Genomic DNA, 17,452 nt, shown 5'->3' with positions numbered 1-17,452 from the left:
TAAACGCCAGCCAGGCCCGGCGCGCGGCTGTTCCGCGCCGCCCCCAGATAGGGGGCGCGCCTGTAGGCCCTAACCTTAACGCGAGGCCGCGTCTCTTATGCACGCGCTGTCCTTGCCGCTAGGCCCCCCGCTGGGCGCGCGCGCGCGTGCGTTCCGAGGCGGGCCTCCGGTAAACCCGCGGAGGGGGTGGGGTGGGGTGGGGCTTGGCTTTGCGCACGCGCTTTTCACCGCGTCCGCCCGGGGGACGCGACGCGCGCAGCTTGATGACGACATTTCGGCGCCGAGTCGCCGAATGGCTGCCTCCGTCCCTGAAGTGGGCGACGCTGCGGGTTCCTCAGGTGAGTGGTGGGAGTAGCGCGCGGTCGGGACCAGTGTCCCGGCGGCCGCCCCAAACCTCTGCAGAAGTCGGCTCCGCGCGAGCCCCGGGCATCGGACCGGGGCGTCGAGTGCCGCGCCGCGCCGCGCCCTCCCGCCGCCTTCCCGCGCGCCTCACGAGCCTCGCTCAGGCGGGCGCCGGGTTAACGTTCCTGCGCGCGGTGGGGGACCGACAGCCTGGGACTCCCCGGCGAGCGCTGTGGGGGGCGCGGGGGTGGGTCTCGGCCTGACGCCCACCCCCGCCCCGGGTGTGCTGGCCTTGCGGAGCCGCGGCTTCCGAGGGTCGCCGGGTAGTGGCGAGCCGCAGACGGGAGGGCTTGCTCGTTGCGCGGCCGGAGGAACGCCCCGACGAGATGGGCGCCGCCAGGGCTGCGGCTCCAGGAAAGACCCCGAAGCCGGGTCGGAAGGCACTCCTGAAGGCAGCGGGTGTGGAGGTGGCGGGGTGAAGTGGAGGGGGGCGCCCAGAGCAGGCGGCGCGGCGGAAGAACCGGGACGCTGCCCTCTCCCCGAAATTCCCCGGTTGGGTGCCTCGGGCTCACTCAGCCGCTAACTCTACCAACTTTCTCCGAGGAAGGAGCAGCTTTCACCTCCTCATCTCTGAAGCTCTGCCCTTGGCCCGCAGTACAGGGTTTTATGCCGCTTTGATCGTTTCTGAGTAGTGCGCGGTGTTCTCTGGACCGCTTGGTTCAGGACTGGAGCATTTTAAGTCATCCTTAAAACTGAAACGAATGTTTAGTTTAATTAGGAGTTGAGCAGACTCAGTGTTGCTGGACCCAAGATTTGACTATTCACAGCTCGATAGCTGGTACTCCAAAGGCAAGTGTCAAGAGAAAAGAAAGGTTGTTTTAATCAGAAAGCTGGAGCAGCCAGACCGGTATTCCAGAGCCGACTCTGAAGATTATGCGCCACAGTGACAGATTTTAAAGGGATAAGGGGAAAGAATCTCAGAGTCATTGCGGCAGGACGTCAGGCTCTGCGTCACCTTCCGTCTCGTCCAGGCTGGCGGTCTCCTCCTGGTCGTTCTTCAGGTGTTGTCTTGCCTGCTAATCTGCAGGATTGCCAGGAGGGATCCTGGGGGCAGAGAGCTGGTCATTCTTTTTCATTCCTACCTTTTTTTTTAATCTAGGAAAAGAATCAACAAGTTAGGCAGGGTTTTGTGGGCATTCAGTAGACCCTGAGTCAGGAGTTAGGTTAAATGCCACCAGGTCACCTCATTTCTACAAGGGGTTTGAGCAGGACAGAAATTGGCAGACAGGAAAGGGTGAAGGACCTGCTTACAGATCCCCCGGCCAATACTCCATTTCTGTGGGACTGGGGGCAAAAGCCTGTCTTCTGAAACTTCTTCCTGTGGACATAGGGCACGGCATTCTTTGAGTGGAAGGTGTGGGCGTGACTCTGTAGCATCTTCTTGCTGACAGTTTTAGCCTGTTTACATATACGGGCAGAGCAAGCTACAATTACTTTGATGGCCGCAGAGACAGGTTATCATGAAGAGCAGCATCGGTCCCCCGTCTCAAGGCCGGTTCTCAGAACCGCTGGCTGCGGATGGAGCGCCTTATGTCGCGGCTGCGGTCCGGTCATCGCGCAGCTGGCTCTTTTCCTCTGCTGGCAGTTGTAGCGTCTATAAACAACTCAGAAGTGTGCATCAGAGTTTCCTGACCATCAGCTGCTTGTTCTGGCTGTTTTGTGCTGTGGGGGGGCCGGGCAGACTTCAGGTTTTCTACAGACAGGGGTGGGGGACATCTGCTGGGGATGGAGGTGTCCAGCACCCTTGGTCTCACAGGGAGGTGTTCGTAATGTCTAGGGGCAGAGATGCCCACCCAGCCTCTCCATCCACGTAGTCTGCCTGGCAGCTGCCCCCTCAGCGTTGTTCCTTGGCTGTGGGCAGAGCTGTGCCAGGAGAGCGGTCAAGGGCCGCAGAGGCTCTGACTCTGCTCAGTCTGGGTGTTTTCGGGTTCTGCCCCGCAGGCACAGGGAGTGGGAGTCTGGAGAGCTGCCCCTGATTTTCTAGTGGCTGTTCAGAGGCTCTGCTGGTGAAGCGTGCTCGTCCCCTCCCTGCTCCTTCCTCAGAGGGCGCAAGTAGGACAGAGGCAGTGCGCCCGCCTTTCTCTAGAGAGCGGTGAGGAGGCGTGTGGGTCTGAGTCCTGTCTGCGCCTCCGTTTCCCTCAGCACTGACCTCGTACCACCGGTCGTCGTGAGGATGCGCCTTCTGTTCTTGTTCAGCAGGCTTTGCAGCTTAAAACTGCACTCATTGGCACCTCATGGTTGTGTGTGAAGACACAGGGCCTGGCTGGCTCTCAGCGGAGGGCGTCTCAAGGCTGACCTCAAGGTGCTGACTGGCTCTGCTCTCATCTGGGGCGCAGGAGGAACCTGCTTCTAGGGTTACGCAGGTTGCCAGTAGGTCTGGCTTTTCGCAGGTTGGAACCAAGGCCCCCATTTCCTTGCTGCCTGTTTGCCAGGACTCCTCTGAATCTTACGGTTTTAACGCTTGAGACTTCAGTCTGTAAAACCCCTTTCAAAGAGCGTTTGAACAACCAGAGCGGGGACTCTGGCAGGGCTTCCTTAGAACCCTTCCTGCCTGGCCCTGAGGAGTAAGTGAGGCGCGGATGGCGAGCCGCTGGAAGTAGGCCCGGTGCGGGGCGGGTGCGCCGCTTTACCACAGGCTCCCCCGCGGTCCTGGCTCTGTGGCTGCCGGTGGCCTGCACGTGCGCAGCACTTGTGCAGAACGTGGGCCTGGGTTGCGCTTTGTGAAGTGCTGCGATGCCTTGTTGTTGAGATTCCATCTCTGTCTGCAGTGGTCCCCTAAGACGGTCGCTCCGGACCCTGCGAGGCAGGCTGCCATGGCGTTCCCCCACCTGCAGCAGCCCAGCTTCCTGCTGGTAAGTGTCCGCTGCCCGCCGAGGGCCCACGGGACAGGACTTCGTAGCAGGGGGACTGGAGAGCTGCAGCGCGTGCTTTTTGGGGTGATGTGCTGGAAAGCGCGGGCTCCTGTTAGGATCCTCAGGCTCGAGTCTGCCCTCTTCTGGTGTGTGCTGGGTTTTTATGCAGCCACTGAGCCCCAGTTTTCTCATTTACAAGAAGAGGTCATAGAAATGTCAGTTCCCCGGTCTCCCTGGCTGGGGGAGGGGCAAGGGAGGAGAATGGACACCTCTGTCTTCAAGTCTCCTAAATCCTTACACGAAAGCGAGGTGTTCTAATGACCTTAACTGCCATTGGTGAAAACCGGAAGGTCCCTGCTCTGCTGGGGCGCCAGGCCTGCACTTTCCTGTGGACGTGGCTCTGGGCGGAGGGTCTTCCTGGTGCCCCCCGAAAGCCAGCAGATCCAGCCCCAGCCTGCACAGCGGAGTCTTGCATCTGACAGAGACGCTGTGGGCCGCACCCTCATGGAGATGGCCAGGGCCTTGCATTCCCTGGGTGAAGCCTTGTCTTGCCTGCTGACCTTCATCCGTGCGCACAGGGCCCTTCTTTTCTCTGCTCGGGATGATGCGAGCCTTCCGTGTCTGACTCCCGCCTGTCACTTGGACTTCCGGTCTGACTTCCAGCAGGGTGCTCACCATGTTCTGGTTGGCTCTGTCTCCTAGGCCAGCCTGAAAGCTGACTCTATAAACAAGCCTTTTGCACAGCGCTGCCAAGACTTAGTTAAAGTCATCGAGGATTTTCCAGCAAAGGTAAGGCTGTGCTGTCTGTTTTCTATGGGGGTATGTCCCACATGCTCCCAGAGGAGGGTCTATAAGCCCCTCTCCCACCTCCGAGCGCTGCCTGCGGAGGCCTGACTCGGGGTGTGACTCAGGTCAGTGGCGTGTAAATGAGAGCACGTAGGTTGGGGTTTCTCAGCTGTGGGCCCACGGGGCTGTTGGCAGTGTCTGGAGGCGGTTATAGTTGTCACACGGGCGCCCCTCCCCACACCTGCCCATGCCGTGTCTAGCACAGAGGTCGGCCGTGCCTGGTTGAGCCAGACATGCAGCAGCCACGTCACCATGGCTGCCCAAGACGGGGCAGCAGGTCCTGGGCGCAGGCCCGGCTGGGAGGCGGGCAGGTCCCCTGGAGAACCTGCTCTGAGCGCCCATGCCACTGCAGGAGCTGCATGCTGTCTTCCCGTGGCTGGTCGAGAGCATTTTCGGCAGCCTGGACGGCATCCTGCCCGGCTGGAACCTGCGCTGCCTGCAGGGCCGCGTGAGCCCCGTGGAGCACAGCGTCGCCTTGGAGTTCCTGGACCCTGGGTAGGTCGTCTTCGCCCACGCGGGGCCGGGCGTTCTCGGGGAGTCCCGTCTGGTTTGCCATTCACTTCCCTGTTATTGTCGTTCACGTTCAGAGGCCCGATGATGAAACTGGTGTATAAACTTCAGGCCGAAGACTATAAGTTTGATTTTCCTGTCTCCTACCTGCCCGTAAGTAAGCCACGGCGGTGAAGGTGGGCTCATGGCCATGGTGCTGGCAGCGGACAGGGGCCCGAAGGGTTGGGACAGTGGCCAGAGCACCCTGGTGTCTGGCCCAGGAGGCATCACCCATTGAAACTTCACCAGTTCCTTCTTTCCCAGAGGTGATCTGAACCCTGCCGGTGGGAAGGCCCAGTGGCCTCCGGCTGAGTGGCAGGGCACGTGCCTAGAGGCTTTGTTTTACTGAGTCTGCAATTTTGTGGGGCGAGTTAAAGGCAGGCTAGCTCACGGGGCTCAGAAGCACAGCAGATGGGATCCATCGCATGCCTGGCTGGGCCAAGATGCGCCCTGCTGCAGCGGACCTGGTGGGGACGCGGGGAGAGCGCGTGACAGGCAGGGGAGAGCACAGTCCCCCGCTGGGGTCGGGGCGGGCTCCGCCACAGCCTCCTCAGGCTGCCCCGTGTCTGCAGGGGCCCGTGAAGGCATCTATCCAGGAGCGCGTGCTCCCCGACAGCCCCCTGTACCACAACAAGGTGCAGCTGCCGCCCGCCGGGGGCCTCGGCCTGTACCTGGCCCTCAGTATCCTTTGTCGGCCGTGGGTGGGGAGGCAGCCAGCACGGGGGGGGGGGGGGGGGGGGGCGCCCTGCTGTTTGTCCCCTGACGCGGCCTTCAGATCCCTTCGAGTACTACATGTTCTTCTTTGCTTTGAGCCTCATCACTCAGAAGGTAAGGAGGGCTGAAGCCCCCTGGGGGTGGGGCGGGGGTGCCCAGGGCTCCTGTCCAGGCAGGCTGGGCTGGCCGCCTCCTGTTCCCCCTTGCGCCCGCAGCCTTTGCCCTTCAGGCCACCCTCACTGAGCCAGGGTGACGGGCTGGGGCGGCCGGGCGCCCCAAGTGCTGGTCTGGGGGGCTTCCTGCAGGGGGTGCCTTCTGGGCAGGGGCAGGGAGGGCCCCGCCCTGGGTGGTTGGGACCCTCGGGGGCAGGGTCAGCCCCCGGGGGTGGGGTCCGCAGCCACGCTCACGGGGCTCTGCTTCCAGCCGCCCCCTGGGGCCCTCCACGTCCGCACCTCCGACTGCGCCTACTTCATCCTGGTGGACAGGTACCTGGCCTGGTTCCTGCCCACGGAAGGCAGCGTGCTACCCCCGCTCTCCTCCAGCCCAGGGGGGCCCAGCCCCGCGCCAGCTCCCAGGTGAGGCTCCCAGCCAGGGCCCGAGGTGCCCGCACGCACCGCCAGGTGCGGGTGGCCCTTTCTCCTGGCAGAGCGTTGCCCTCGGGACGGCGGTGGTGCCCTGCAGGGCGCTCAGCTTTGTCTGCGGCCTGAGGCTCTGCGACCCAGCTGCCCTGGTGCGGGCTGGAGGGCTGGGGGGGTCTTCCCTCAAGTGGCAGGTTCTTTGGCCTCGGTAAAGGGCCTGGGCCGTGTTTTGCGTGTGGCCACCCTCTCCCCACAAGGCACCCGAGCCCAGGCTGGGCCGAGAGCAGCTGGCAAGGGACTTGGAGCTGGGGATGGCCGACAGTCCCGGCTGTGGAGGACGGGGGCGCTGGGCTGCGGCCTCTGTGAGCCGGGTGCTGGGGCAGAGCCCTGGGCCTCGCCAGCCCACCTCCTTCCCTGGAGGCTGCAGGCTGTCTCCTGCAGAGCCCCCACCCTCTGGCACGTGCTGGGTCACCCGGCACTTGAGTGGCAGGGCCCCCGAGGACGGGACAGGACAAGTAGGGGGCGCGGAGCGGGGGCTGGAGGGGCATTCACCCCCCCAGAGAGGCTTCAGCTGCCAGGTGGACTTCTGGGCCGGATTTGGCTCGCTCCTTCTAAGGTATGATTTCAGGCTTAAAAAGTTGCTACATGTAACGGAACTTTCACAGGCCCTTCACCTGCCTGATTTCCGAGTTGTCTTATTCTGCTAATCTGTGTGTTTTCTTGAGCTGTTTGAACAAAGTTACAGACATGTGGCTATCACGTCTTAACTCATGAGTGTTTTCAGAAACCTGTGGTCTCTTCGACCTTCCTGCAGAGTGGGGCCCACCAGCCCAGCCCCACACGCCCCTTGGGCTTTAGCAGCCTCCTGCCTCCCGCTCGCAGCTGTCTCTCCGTCGTCCGGAGGGTCCCAACCCCAATGGCGGTGTGCACCGCGCCCTTGCCCCTCAGGTGTACCCCACGGTCAGACGCTGGCCTGGCTGAGGGATGACGCGGCCCTCCTCCGGGGAAGGTGGATAAGTGCCTGGGTCTCAGGTAACGAACCTGGGGGACCTAATGGGCAGCATCTGCGTCCCTTGCAGTCCTCGGCCGAGCCTGTTGTGGACGAGCAGTGCCAGCTGACACTCCTCCGGTCTTCCCCCCTCACTCCTTGGGCCAGCCCTGAAGGCAGCCTCCTCCCCTGTGTTCACACACGGCAGCTTGGCTGGACCTGCCCCTGCCGTCCCGGGTGGCCCGTCCCCCCCTGCAGCCGTCCCGACACTCTCTGTGTCTGTCTGTCTGTCCCCAGGACACCGGCCGTGCCCTTTGCCTCCTACGGCCTGCACCACACCAGCCTCTTGAAGCGGCATGTCTCCCACCAGACGTCGGTGAACGCGGACCCCGCCTCCCATGAGATCTGGCGGTCGGAGACGCTGCTCCAGGTGAGTGCGGGCCCGTCTGCGGGAGCCAGTCTGGTGCCGGGCGCTGCCCGCCCTGCGGGCAGGGCTGAGAGGCTGCGCCTGCAGGGGGCGTGTTACAGACGGGAAGGCGCTTGCCCCCGGTCACCGGTGTCACTGGTAGTGTTTCCCCCGGGCTCCGTCCGTGGAGCTTTAGTCTTTCTCTCCTGGCGACGCGATGGCTCTGCAGCCCCTCCGTTTCGTGGCTGGGCTCACCCTCCCCGGCCACCAGCGTGTCTCGGGCACTGAGGCACAGGGCCTCCCCTTAGTCAGCAGGCCTGTCCCTCCCCCGCGTGGGTGGCAGGCAGCCCCGCGCCTGTCCCCTGAGCCGTCCCCGGAGAGCCTGCTGGCTCTGTGGCTGGACTCCAGGGCTGCGGGCGTTACCACAGCCGGCTTGTTCAGAACCTGGAGTGTGGCTGGGATGGGGTTCTGCGGTTTTTTGGAACCGTGGTAAAATACACATAACATAGAACGTAAGTCTGAAATGTTTTAAGGCAATAGTCACGTAGTGTTAGAGTGTTTGCAGTGTCGTAACAAGTTTCCAGAACCTTCCATCCGTGAGACCCAGCGTCTGTCATCAGACAGCAGCCCCTCCACGTGCCGCCAGCCCTGCACCCACGTCCCGCTTGGTTCCGTGACGGACCCCCCCACCCCGTGCCTCTGTCGGGGGGCGTCGGCGGCGCCTCTGTGACTCACTGACTGCGCTTCCCTCAGCGGTGCCGCGGGCTCGTCTGCGTGGCGGGTGAGCGCCCTGCCCGCTGAAGCCGCGCGCAGTCCTGCTGCGCGTGTGGTCCCGTGTCGTGTGTCAGCCCTCTGACGGGCACGTGGGCCGCTTCTGGTCTTGGCTGCTGGGATTGTCCTCCTGAGCCTTGCCCTCTGCGGGGTTTCTGAGGCCCTGCTGCGCTGTTGTCCACGGTGGGGGAGCCATTTCTTGTCACCCTCGGCGGGGCGCGGGCTCCGGTTTCTCTGTGTCCTTGGGACGCTCGCTGTGCCCTGGGCTTTGACTGCGGTGTCCTAGTCGTGGTGAGCGGCCTGTTCCACCTTTCTTGTCCTCATTGGCCACGTGTGTGTCTTTGGAGAAGTGTCTCCTTGAGTCCTTTGCCTGGTTTTGAGCTGACATTTTTGTTGTGACTGAGTTCTCAGCGATCTCTGTGTAGGCTGGGTGTTAATCCTTCCTCAGAAACACGGTTGGCGAGTCTTTGCCCTGTTCTGTGAGCTGCTGTTTTACTCTATGCATTGTATCTTTTGATGCACAAAAGATAGTTTTTTAAGTCAGTTTACTGAAGTCTTCCTTACTTGGCTGTGCTGGGTCCTCGGTGCTGGGCGGGTTTTCTCTGGTGTCCGCGGGGCCATTGTCTGGCTGTGGTGCGCGGGCCTGTTGCTGCCCTGGCTTCTCTCGCGGGGGAGCCGGCTCTAGGCGCACGGGCTCAGTGCTGTGGCTCAGGTGCCCCGCAGTGTGTGGGACCTTCCCGGACCAGGGATTGAGCCTGTCCCTCACATTGGCAGGTGGGTTCTTAACCACAGGGCCCCAAGGAAGTCCCACCAAAGCTTTTAATTTTTGTGCTGTCCAGTATTTCCGTTTGTTGCCTGAGCTGTTGGAGTCACACGTAGGAAGTCACTGTCAGGTCCAGCGTTGTGAAGTGCTGATTTTACAATTTTACCTCCTGTTCTAGGTCTTCGATCCACGGTGAGTTGTTTTTCGTTTACGGTGTTGAGTGAGGGTCTGACTGCGTCCGTGTGCAGCTGGGTCCTGTCTTCCCAGCAGCCTCGGTGGAAAGCCTGCTCGTTCCGCCGCCGAGCGGTCCGGAGCCCTCGCCGGGACCTGTTGACCCGCCCGCGCTCTCTTGCAGGTGTTCGTGGAAATGTGGCTCCATCATTACTCTCTGGAGATGTACCAAAAGATGCAGTCCCCTCACGCCAAGGTATGTGGCTGCTGCCATCCTCTTCTCCTGCCGCTGCGTGCGCTGCATTTCGGCCTCAGAGCTGGCTGTAGGCTGGCCTCCCCGGGCGCTGGGCAGCGGGTGGCTTGTGCTGTGTGCCGGGCTTGCACCCGCCCTCCCCGGGCACCCCGGCTGCTCCCCGCCCGTCTTGGCGGCCCCGCCGCGTGTCCTTCGAGTGCACAGGTGGGCCTCCAGGGGCGGCCGGGGTCTGCTGGCCCCTCCCTTGCCTGGCCGCTCATGGTGTGCGGAGGCCTGGGGTCCATGACCCCCACTGTGGCCCCCGGGCTAGTCGGGATGGGCTCACCACCATAGACCCCGCCCTTGCTGCAGGCATGGTCCTCCCGGCATCCTTGGGGCTGGGGGCCCACGGCCTCTGCCATCCCAGGGGTTTGCTCTGCAGGACACCCCAGGTGTGGGAGGGCCGAGCAGGGCCGGGCTCCACCCTGGGCCTCCCGAACACCGCCCGCCCCGCCCCGCCCCACCCACTTCTGCCCGGTGCCGAGCGCCCGGCCCAAGAACCTGCCCGCCTCAGTCTTAGACATGGCTCCAGGCCGCCGGTCACCTCGGGGGCCTAGCCCTCCTCCTGGTGACTGCGAAGGTCCCGGCAGTTACCCAGAAACCTTCTGCCCTTTGCTGTCTGTTGGGGCAGGAAAATAACACGTGAGGAGGCAGGTTGTGTGGAAAGCCGGCTACAGGGGGCCCTGGAGTCACTGTTTTGGAGCTCCTACAGGCTGTGGGCCCGCGGGGTCCCTGGGGTCCCCAGGCTCCCCAGCTCCTTGCTGAGCGTGTGGCCAGGCCATCTCCCGGCGTCTGGCATGTCCCTGGGTGAAGCATGGCACCCAGCACGCGGGCAGGCCATGTGCGAGCGGCTCTGACTGCCGCAGTGGGTAGGCAGGGGCCCGGGGCGGGGGCAGACAGTGGGCCAGCCTCGCTGCCCCCGCCAGGATCCAGGCCTCTGGGTGTGTGTGGCCACGGCCAGCCTGTCAGGGGCCCCGGCCGTGGGCCTGACCGGAGGTTGTCTGCGGTCCTGGCGAGGTGGGGGCTGGTCATGAGGGAGTCCAGGGCGGGCCTGGTGGGCAGGTGCCACCTGGAGCCTCTGTGGGAACCAGCCACGCGTGTCCCAACACCTGGGATTTGACCGGGCGTTGATCACGTTATGTGCCGAGGAATTTCTCTTCCAAACAGCCCAGGAAGTCCCGTCAATTGCTCTGGGCGAGAGGCCTCGGTCTAGAATCGGCTTCTCACGTTTGCGTTTCGTTCCTGGGCCACAGACACATGAGCTGCTGCGGCGTGGGGGGCGGGCGGACCGCGGAGCCCCGGGGACCCTCGGGCCTTCCTCTGCCCCAGCACGGGGGACGGCTGCGTGGCGCGGGCTCTCCCGGACACGTGCTCTTGCTGGTGTGTGTTGGGGCTCCAGGGCTCCTTCTCACTGCCTCTTTCTCTCCCTCCCCGCCCGCCGGCTTCTGCCCAGCTGGAGGTCCTGCACTACCGGCTCAGCGTCTGCAGCGCCCTCCACAGCCCCGCCCACCCCAGCCTCCAGGCCCTCCACGCCCACCAAGTACTGGCCGCGCGCGTTCTGTCCGCTCCCCCCGCCCCGTGGCATAAGCCCCGGAGCTCACGTCTGTGCAGCAGTGAAGCCTGGGGCCTCCTGGGGTGATGCACAGGCCCCTTCCAAGCAGAGCCAGGCCCTCCTGCTGGGGTTCGGGGTGCAGCCAGGTGGCCGGGAGTGATGCCAGGACCTGCTGGCTGTGCTGGGGTCACCGGGCTGCCTGGCCCAGCTCTAGGCCAGCCCAGGTGTCCAGCCCTGGGGCCACTGTGCTGCGCGCTCAGCCCTGGTTTGTGGGGGGAAGCCGTGCGGCCTTTGGAGCACAGGCCTGGTGCTGGGGCTGACCGAGGACAGGCGGCCCCGCGGCTCGTGGGTGGCGACCTTGTGGAGGCTACAGTCTGCTTAGGCAGGAGTGCCAGGGACGGAGTGCAGTCCGTGGGATGGCGTGGGGCCAGCAGGCTCCTGAGGTTCGCTGCTCCCCAATGTGACCTCCGGGGAGTTTGGGCCTCGCTTACGGTCAGGGCTCTGTCCGCGTTGCCCTCAGTGGGACCTTGCAGCCCTGAACTTGAATTTGAGCACAGATGAGATGCCACGCTTCATTCCTGCCTGGCTCCTGCACAGAGCAGGGAGAGAAGGTTCCAGAAGGGCCGCTGTGGGCGGGGGAGGGCCTTCCCAGGCAGCAGCGGGGTCATCCACAGTGGGAGGCCAGCCCATGGAGGTCTTGAAGGCAGAGGGTGTGGGCAACAGCGACAGGCTCCTGCGGGCACTGTCTCAGGCCCGGAGGTGCTGGAGAAGGCAGTGTGCCTGAGGAGCAGCAAGGAGGTGGCCCGCGGGCTGGGTGCGGGTGCTGGCCGAGGGTGGGAGCAGGCCCAGGAACGCTGGGGGTTGAGATGCGCGGAGGGCAGGCCCCGGGGCTCTTGGAGCAGGGCCAGCTCGGAGGGGCCCTGAGCTTTTCATTCCCGTCACGGCATCCCCTTCCCTCTGGTATGCCGCAAGTGCACCCCGTAGAGACCCAAAGGTAGACAAGGCAGAAGGGATACCGGCCTGGGGGTCGCCGGGGGCTGCGCGGCCGTTTCCACGCCGGGGCGGCCCACAGGACCATGCCTTGGGCCTGGGGCTTTTGCGCGCCTTTCGGCGCTGCTCACTGCGGGCAAGCCCGTGGCTGGGGGTGGGCTGGGGAGCAGCCAGCTGGTCTCAGACCCTTCCACACTTGTGGACCGGAAGCCCAGCTCGAGGGATGGGGTGGGGGGTCCTTGTGGCGGAAGCTCCGCCGGAACTCCAAGTGCAGGGAGCCCCTGGGCATGGGTGGAGCAGCCTGCGGGGTGTCCCTGACGCCCCCACCTGGCCCCCAGGAGTCCTTCATGCCCACGGAGGAGCACGTGCTGGTCGTGCGGCTGCTGCTGAAGCACCTGCACGCCTTCGCCAACAGCCTGCGGCCGGAGCAGGCCTCGCCTTCGGCCCACTCGCACGCTGCCAGCCCCCTGGAGGAGTTCAAGAGGTGGGTGTGGGTGGGGGCGGTCCCCTGGTCCCTCCTGGCGCAGAGGTAGGGGCAGCAGGGAGACCCGTCTCACTGCCCCCCCCCACCAAAGCAGGGGAGCCCAGCCTCTCAGCTCTGCGCCCCGCCCCCCACTCCCCACACAGGCAGGGGAGGGCCGAGGCCTGGTGCCCAGGAAGGGGCTGCCGGGTGGCCCGGGCTCTGTGGGGTGACACCCCCGCCCCCCACAGGGCCGCCATCCCGAGGTTCGTCCAGCAGAAGCTGTACCTCTTCCTGCAGCACTGCTTTGGCCACTGGCCCCTGGACGCGTCCTTCAGAGCTGTGAGTGCTGCCCCGCGCGTGGAGAGGGAGGGGGTCGTTCCACCAGCCCCGACCTGAACCCAGCTGCCCACCTGGGTGGGCTCCCAGCCTCAGCCCCGCCAGGTGGTCTGTTCTGAGGGGCCCCCTTCCTCCCCTCCCTCAGCCCTGGCCTCCGTCTCATCAGGTGCTGGAGATGTGGTTGAGCTACCTGCAGCCCTGGAGGTACGCGCCCGAAAGACAGGCCCCGGGCAGTGACTGCCAGGCCCGCAGTGTGTCGGAGAGATGGTGAGCCTGCCCCAGCTGCTGTAAGGGGGGTCCCCATCCCCTCCCCCACTGTCTTTGGGGGGGGGTCCCCGTCCCCTGTCACGTGCACTCAGGCAGAGCCCCTCAGCCCTGCACCGCGCCCGCCCCGCCCTGCCCCGTCCCGGGGAAGGGCCTTTTCCGCGAGGACCCCGCCCCCAGCCCTCTGTGCTGCCCCCTCCCGTCACCCCGCTGGAGGTGCGGGAGGCCGAGCCTGGAGGAGCCCTGACTCGCCCCCCGCAGGGCGCCCTTCGTGCAGGAGAACCTGCTCGTCTACACCAAGCTCTTCCTGGGCTTCCTGAGCCGCGCGCTGCGCACGGACCTCGTCAGCCCCAAGAACGCGCTCATGGTGTTCCGCGTGGCCAAGGTCTTCGCACAGCCCAACCTGGCCGAGATGATCCAGCGGGGTGAGGCCCCAAACAGAGGGCACCAGCGCTCTGGGGCCCCCGGGGGGACCGCCTGCGCCTCGGGGCTGCAGCCAGGCTGGCGTCCTGCCTTCCAGGCGAGCAGCTGTTCCTGGAGCCCGAGCTCGGCATCCCGCAGCGGCAGCACCGGCTCTTCACGGCGCCCCCCTTCACCGGCAGCTTCCTGTCGTCGTGGCCGCCGGCCGTCACCGACGCCTCCTTCAAGGTCAAGAGTCACGTGTACAGCCTGGAGGGCCAGGACTGCAAGTACACCCCGATGTTCGGGCCCGAGGTCCGGGCGCTGGTGAGTGGTCGGCGGGCACGCCCCTCCGTCTGGCTGGGGGAGTCTAGTGTTTGCTGATGACAAACTCGGCGTCTGTTGGAAGGTGCGCCTTAGCCGTTAACACGCACTGTATGGGCGCCAGGAGGCAGCCGAGCCCGCTGACCCCCGCCCGCCCACAGGTCCTGCGTCTGGCGCAGCTCATCACGCAGGCCAAGCAGACGGCCAAGTCCCTCTCGGACCAGTGCGGGGAGAGCGCGGCCGGCCGCCCCTTCCTGTCCTGGCTGGGCTTCTATTCCGCGGACACCAACGGCTCCTACACGGGCAACGACCTGGACGAGATGGGGCAGGACAGCGTCCGCAAGACGGACGAGTACCTGGAGAAGGCGCTGGAGTACCTGTGCCAGGCGTTCCGGGTGCGCGCCAGCCGCCCTCCGCCCCGCCCACCCCCGCCCTTGCGGTGATGACGAGTTGGGGTTGGGGGCGCTCCCCGTGCTCTATCGTGACCCTCCGTCCGACCCTCCCCGCAGCTCAGCGAGGCGCAGCTCGCCCAGCTGACGCTGGCCCTGGGGACAACGCAGGACGAGAACGGGAAGAAGCAGCTCCCGGACTGCATCGTGGGCGAGGACGGGCTCATCCTCACGCCCCTGGGTCGCTACCAGGTGAGGGCGGGGCGGGGGGCGGGCACCAGGGGCAGGGCCGGTACCGCGGAGGGGCGGGGCGATGGGCGGGGCGGTACCGGGTGGGGGCTGGTACCGCGGAGGGGCGGGACGATGGGCGGGGCGGTACCGGGTGAGGGCGCGGCGTTGCTCAGTGCCCTGTTCCCAGATCATCAGCGGGCTGCGGCGCTTTGACATCGAGTACCAGGGTGACTGGGAGCTGCAGCCCATCCGGAGTTATGAGATCGCCAGCCTGGTCCGCGCGCTCTTCCAGCTGTCTTCCACCATCAACCGCAGGGTGAGTGTGGGGAGGGCCTCCCGCCAGCCGCCGCCAGCCAGCCCCCAACCGCAGGGTGAGTGTGGGGAAGGCCCCGCCAGCCCGCCCCCCGCCCGCTGAGCCTGCCGTCTGCTCCAGTTCGCAGGCCAGATGGTGGCGCTGTGCTCGCGGGCCGACTTCCTGGGCAGCTTTTGCCGCTACCACCTCTTGGAGCCCGGGCTGTCGGGCCGGCGCCTGCTGAGCCCTGTGGGGCGGGGCCACGCCGCCAACCGCGCTCGGGGCCCGCGGCTCAGCCTACGCTTCCTGGGCAGCTACCGGACGCTGCTGTCGCTGCTGCTGGCCTTCTCCGTGGCCTCGCTCTTCTGCGTGGGGCCCCTGCTCTGCGCCCTGCTCATCGTGCTGGCCTACGTCCTCTACGCCGTGGCCATGACGCTGCTGACCGAGCGCGGCAAGCTGCACCAGCTCTGAGCGCGGCCACCGGCCGCCCCTGGGCTCCCAGGCCGCCCCACGCCCCGCCGCCCCGCCTCAGTCACCTCCCTATTTCTCCGGCTGGTTTCCCGCGGCCCGGCAGGCAGGACAAGAGCCTGCTGGGCAGGGCCCGGGCCTCCTCGAGGGGCAGGGCAGTGCGGTGGGCTCCCTGCCTCAGCCGGAGGCCCCGCAGGGAGGTGCCTTTCTCTTCACTAGGTGAAGCTCAGGAGTCAGGCCTCCCCGGAGGGCTCACAGTCTCTGCCCTCAACGACCCCGGAGGAGGGCAGTGAGACCCCAGGACAGGAACCCAGCCTCTGGCTCCCAAGAAGAATCAGGCTCCAAAAGGCAGTCCTGAGAAAATTAGATGGTGGTTCTCCTCTGGTTCAGGATTTTAAAGCTAATTTTGCTGCCAAGCCCGGGCTGCACACCTGCATCTGAGGAGAGGAGGCGCTCGGGAGCGCAGGGGGCCCCAGGCCACGGGCCAGCTGGCCTCGTGTGCACGCCTTGTCCTTGCAGGCGGGCGGGCTGCACTGCTCCCGCCCCAGCCCAGTCCACAACCAGAGGAGGTCGGAAGCACTGTTTGTGTCCTCGCTCAGAGCAGGTGCTTGGACAGTGTTTGGGAAGGTTCAAACATTCCACGTGCACGAAGGCCATGTGTTCACAGACCCTCACAGCCTTCCACGCCCTTTGTCCTGCAGATGACATACGGGGCGGGGGTGCGCACTTGCCAACCCAGATTTTTAAAAGCCTTTGGTGTCTGTCTTTTTAAGTTTTCAAACTGTAAGTGTTGGGCTTTGTGTTTTTTTTTTTTTTTTTTGGGCTTTGTGTTTTAATGTAAACTCAGAACAGTGGCCATTGGGGCCTGTGACCAAAAACCAAACCTGTAACTGACCCTGGATCTGAATAAACCTGGTTTTGGTCCCAAGACCCACGGTGCCGTCAGTCAAGTTCTGTGGACAAAGGAAGTTCGAGTTTCCGCCGGTTCCCGCGGACACCAATTCTGTGACCAACCTCTGAGATATCTGGGGGTCCCATGTCCACGGCACCGGCTCCTGACAACACCCCTGTGAGGCTTCCTCTGATGGACATGGGCCCACCTGTAAGGGTGGGGACCCCCATTTCTCAGGATTCAGAAGTCAAAGCAGACGCTGAGGTTGAGCGGCCTGGAGAGCGGGGTGGGGAGGGTAGCCAGGGCCCACAGTGCTTGGCGGCTTCGCCCAGGGGGCCTGGCAGGTGGGGCGGTGGGGAACCCCCCTTCACACAGACCCTAAGGTGGCGTGGGGGCTCTGGCTGCAGCATGGAGACGGGACGGGAAGGAGTGGGCCCAGGAGGCTGAGGTCCCGGGGAGAAAGGCCGCCGTGTGGGCCGGGGAGGCGCGGGGAGGTGGGTAGCAGCCCCGGTTTTGAAGAGGCCCAGGTGGAAACCGAGTGCTGGGGCGAGTTTACAGTTGAGCTCTTGATCCCGCCCGGCCCTGCTCCAGCTCGGGGAGGAGCAGCAGCCGGACGCCTGGAGTCACAGCTTCCTGACAGGTATCCGAGTCGTCTTCCAGGGCAGCCCACCCGTGCGGGCTACAGCCCCCACCCAGGGCACCGGCCTTTCGGGGCTGAGCCCCGCCCCTCCACTTCCCCTTCCAAGGCCACTAACTTCGGCTTCCCTGGTGGCTCAGTGCTGAAGAACATGCCTGCCGCTTTGGGAGTCAGGGTTCCATCCCTGGTCTGGGGAGATCCCACGTGCGTGGGAGTCAGGGTTCCATCCCCGGTCTGGGGAGATCCCACGTGCCGTGGGAGTCAGGGTTCCATCCCTGGTCTGGGGAGATCCCACGTGCCGTGGGAGTCAGGGTTCCATCCCTGGTCTGGGGAGATCCCACGTGCCGTGGGAGTCAGGGTTCCATCCCTGGTCTGGGGAGATCCCACGTGCGTGGGAGTCAGGGTTCCATCCCCGGTCTGGGGAGATCCCACGTGCCGTGGGAGTCAGGGTTCCATCCCTGGTCTGGGGAGATCCCACGTGCGTGGAGCAGCTGAACCCGAGCACCACGACTGCTGAGCCGGAGCTCCGCAGTGGGAGAAGCCTGCTCGCGACTGGAGAAGGGCCCCCGGCGCAGCGAAGACCCGGCACAAATAAATCACAGAAACACCACCAACTCAGCGGGCCTGAGGCTCCCCTCCCTGGCACGGCGCCCTGCAAATCACGGCCTCACTTCGCTGCGAACACCGCACCTGGTGCTCGGGCTCAGCTGGTGGGTCAGCTCGGCTCCACGGACACGGGTGCCACCACGCTCCCGAAGCCACAACCTGAGCACACGTCCTACCTTGTGGCTCTGAGCCGCTCGGAGAACACGCAGGCTTCTGTAGAAACCAGTGGAGTGAGCCGGTGGGGGAGGCTGCTCACAGGCGCCGCGGATCTAGCTGA

General features: G+C 65.1%; 1 protein-coding gene across 2 annotated transcripts; it reads left to right on the top strand.

The window, feature by feature from the left end:
- Positions 1 to 193: 193 nt before the first annotated feature.
- Positions 194 to 15,970, top strand: SMPD4 (sphingomyelin phosphodiesterase 4). 2 transcript variants are annotated; one of them, XM_043901077.1, is made up of 20 exons: positions 194 to 338; positions 3,171 to 3,254; positions 3,957 to 4,043; positions 4,453 to 4,595; positions 4,688 to 4,763; positions 5,222 to 5,330; positions 5,425 to 5,477; positions 5,787 to 5,938; positions 7,227 to 7,359; positions 9,225 to 9,296; positions 10,786 to 10,872; positions 12,213 to 12,358; positions 12,586 to 12,676; positions 12,840 to 12,940; positions 13,199 to 13,362; positions 13,458 to 13,663; positions 13,822 to 14,055; positions 14,170 to 14,301; positions 14,468 to 14,596; positions 14,714 to 15,970. In XM_043901077.1, the coding sequence occupies exons 1-20, from the start codon at positions 264 to 266 to the stop codon at positions 15,041 to 15,043; spliced, it is 2,604 nt and encodes an 867-aa protein (XP_043757012.1). In that variant the 5' UTR covers positions 194 to 263; the 3' UTR covers positions 15,044 to 15,970. The 2 variants fall into 2 exon arrangements, with proteins under 2 accessions (XP_043757012.1, XP_043757013.1); XM_043901078.1 differs by lacking the exon at positions 10,786 to 10,872.
- The last annotated feature ends 1,482 nt before the right edge of the window (positions 15,971 to 17,452 follow it).

This window comes from Cervus elaphus, chromosome 5, assembly GCF_910594005.1.
Source record: "Cervus elaphus chromosome 5, mCerEla1.1, whole genome shotgun sequence".
NCBI lineage: Eukaryota > Metazoa > Chordata > Mammalia > Artiodactyla > Cervidae > Cervus > Cervus elaphus.
This window is presented reverse-complemented; position numbering and strand designations above follow the sequence as displayed.

Bases quoted from the DNA above. Each gene is read 5' to 3' on its own strand.
- SMPD4 (XM_043901077.1), top strand. From the start codon at position 264: ATGACGACATTTCGGCGCCGAGTCGCCGAATGGCTGCCTCCGTCCCTG. The intron at 5,939-7,226 runs GTGAGGCTCCCA...GTCTGTCCCCAG, and splicing joins AGCCCCGCGCCAGCTCCCAG to GACACCGGCCGTGCCCTTTG. The intron at 13,664-13,821 runs GTGAGTGGTCGG...GCCCGCCCACAG, and splicing joins GGCCCGAGGTCCGGGCGCTG to GTCCTGCGTCTGGCGCAGCT.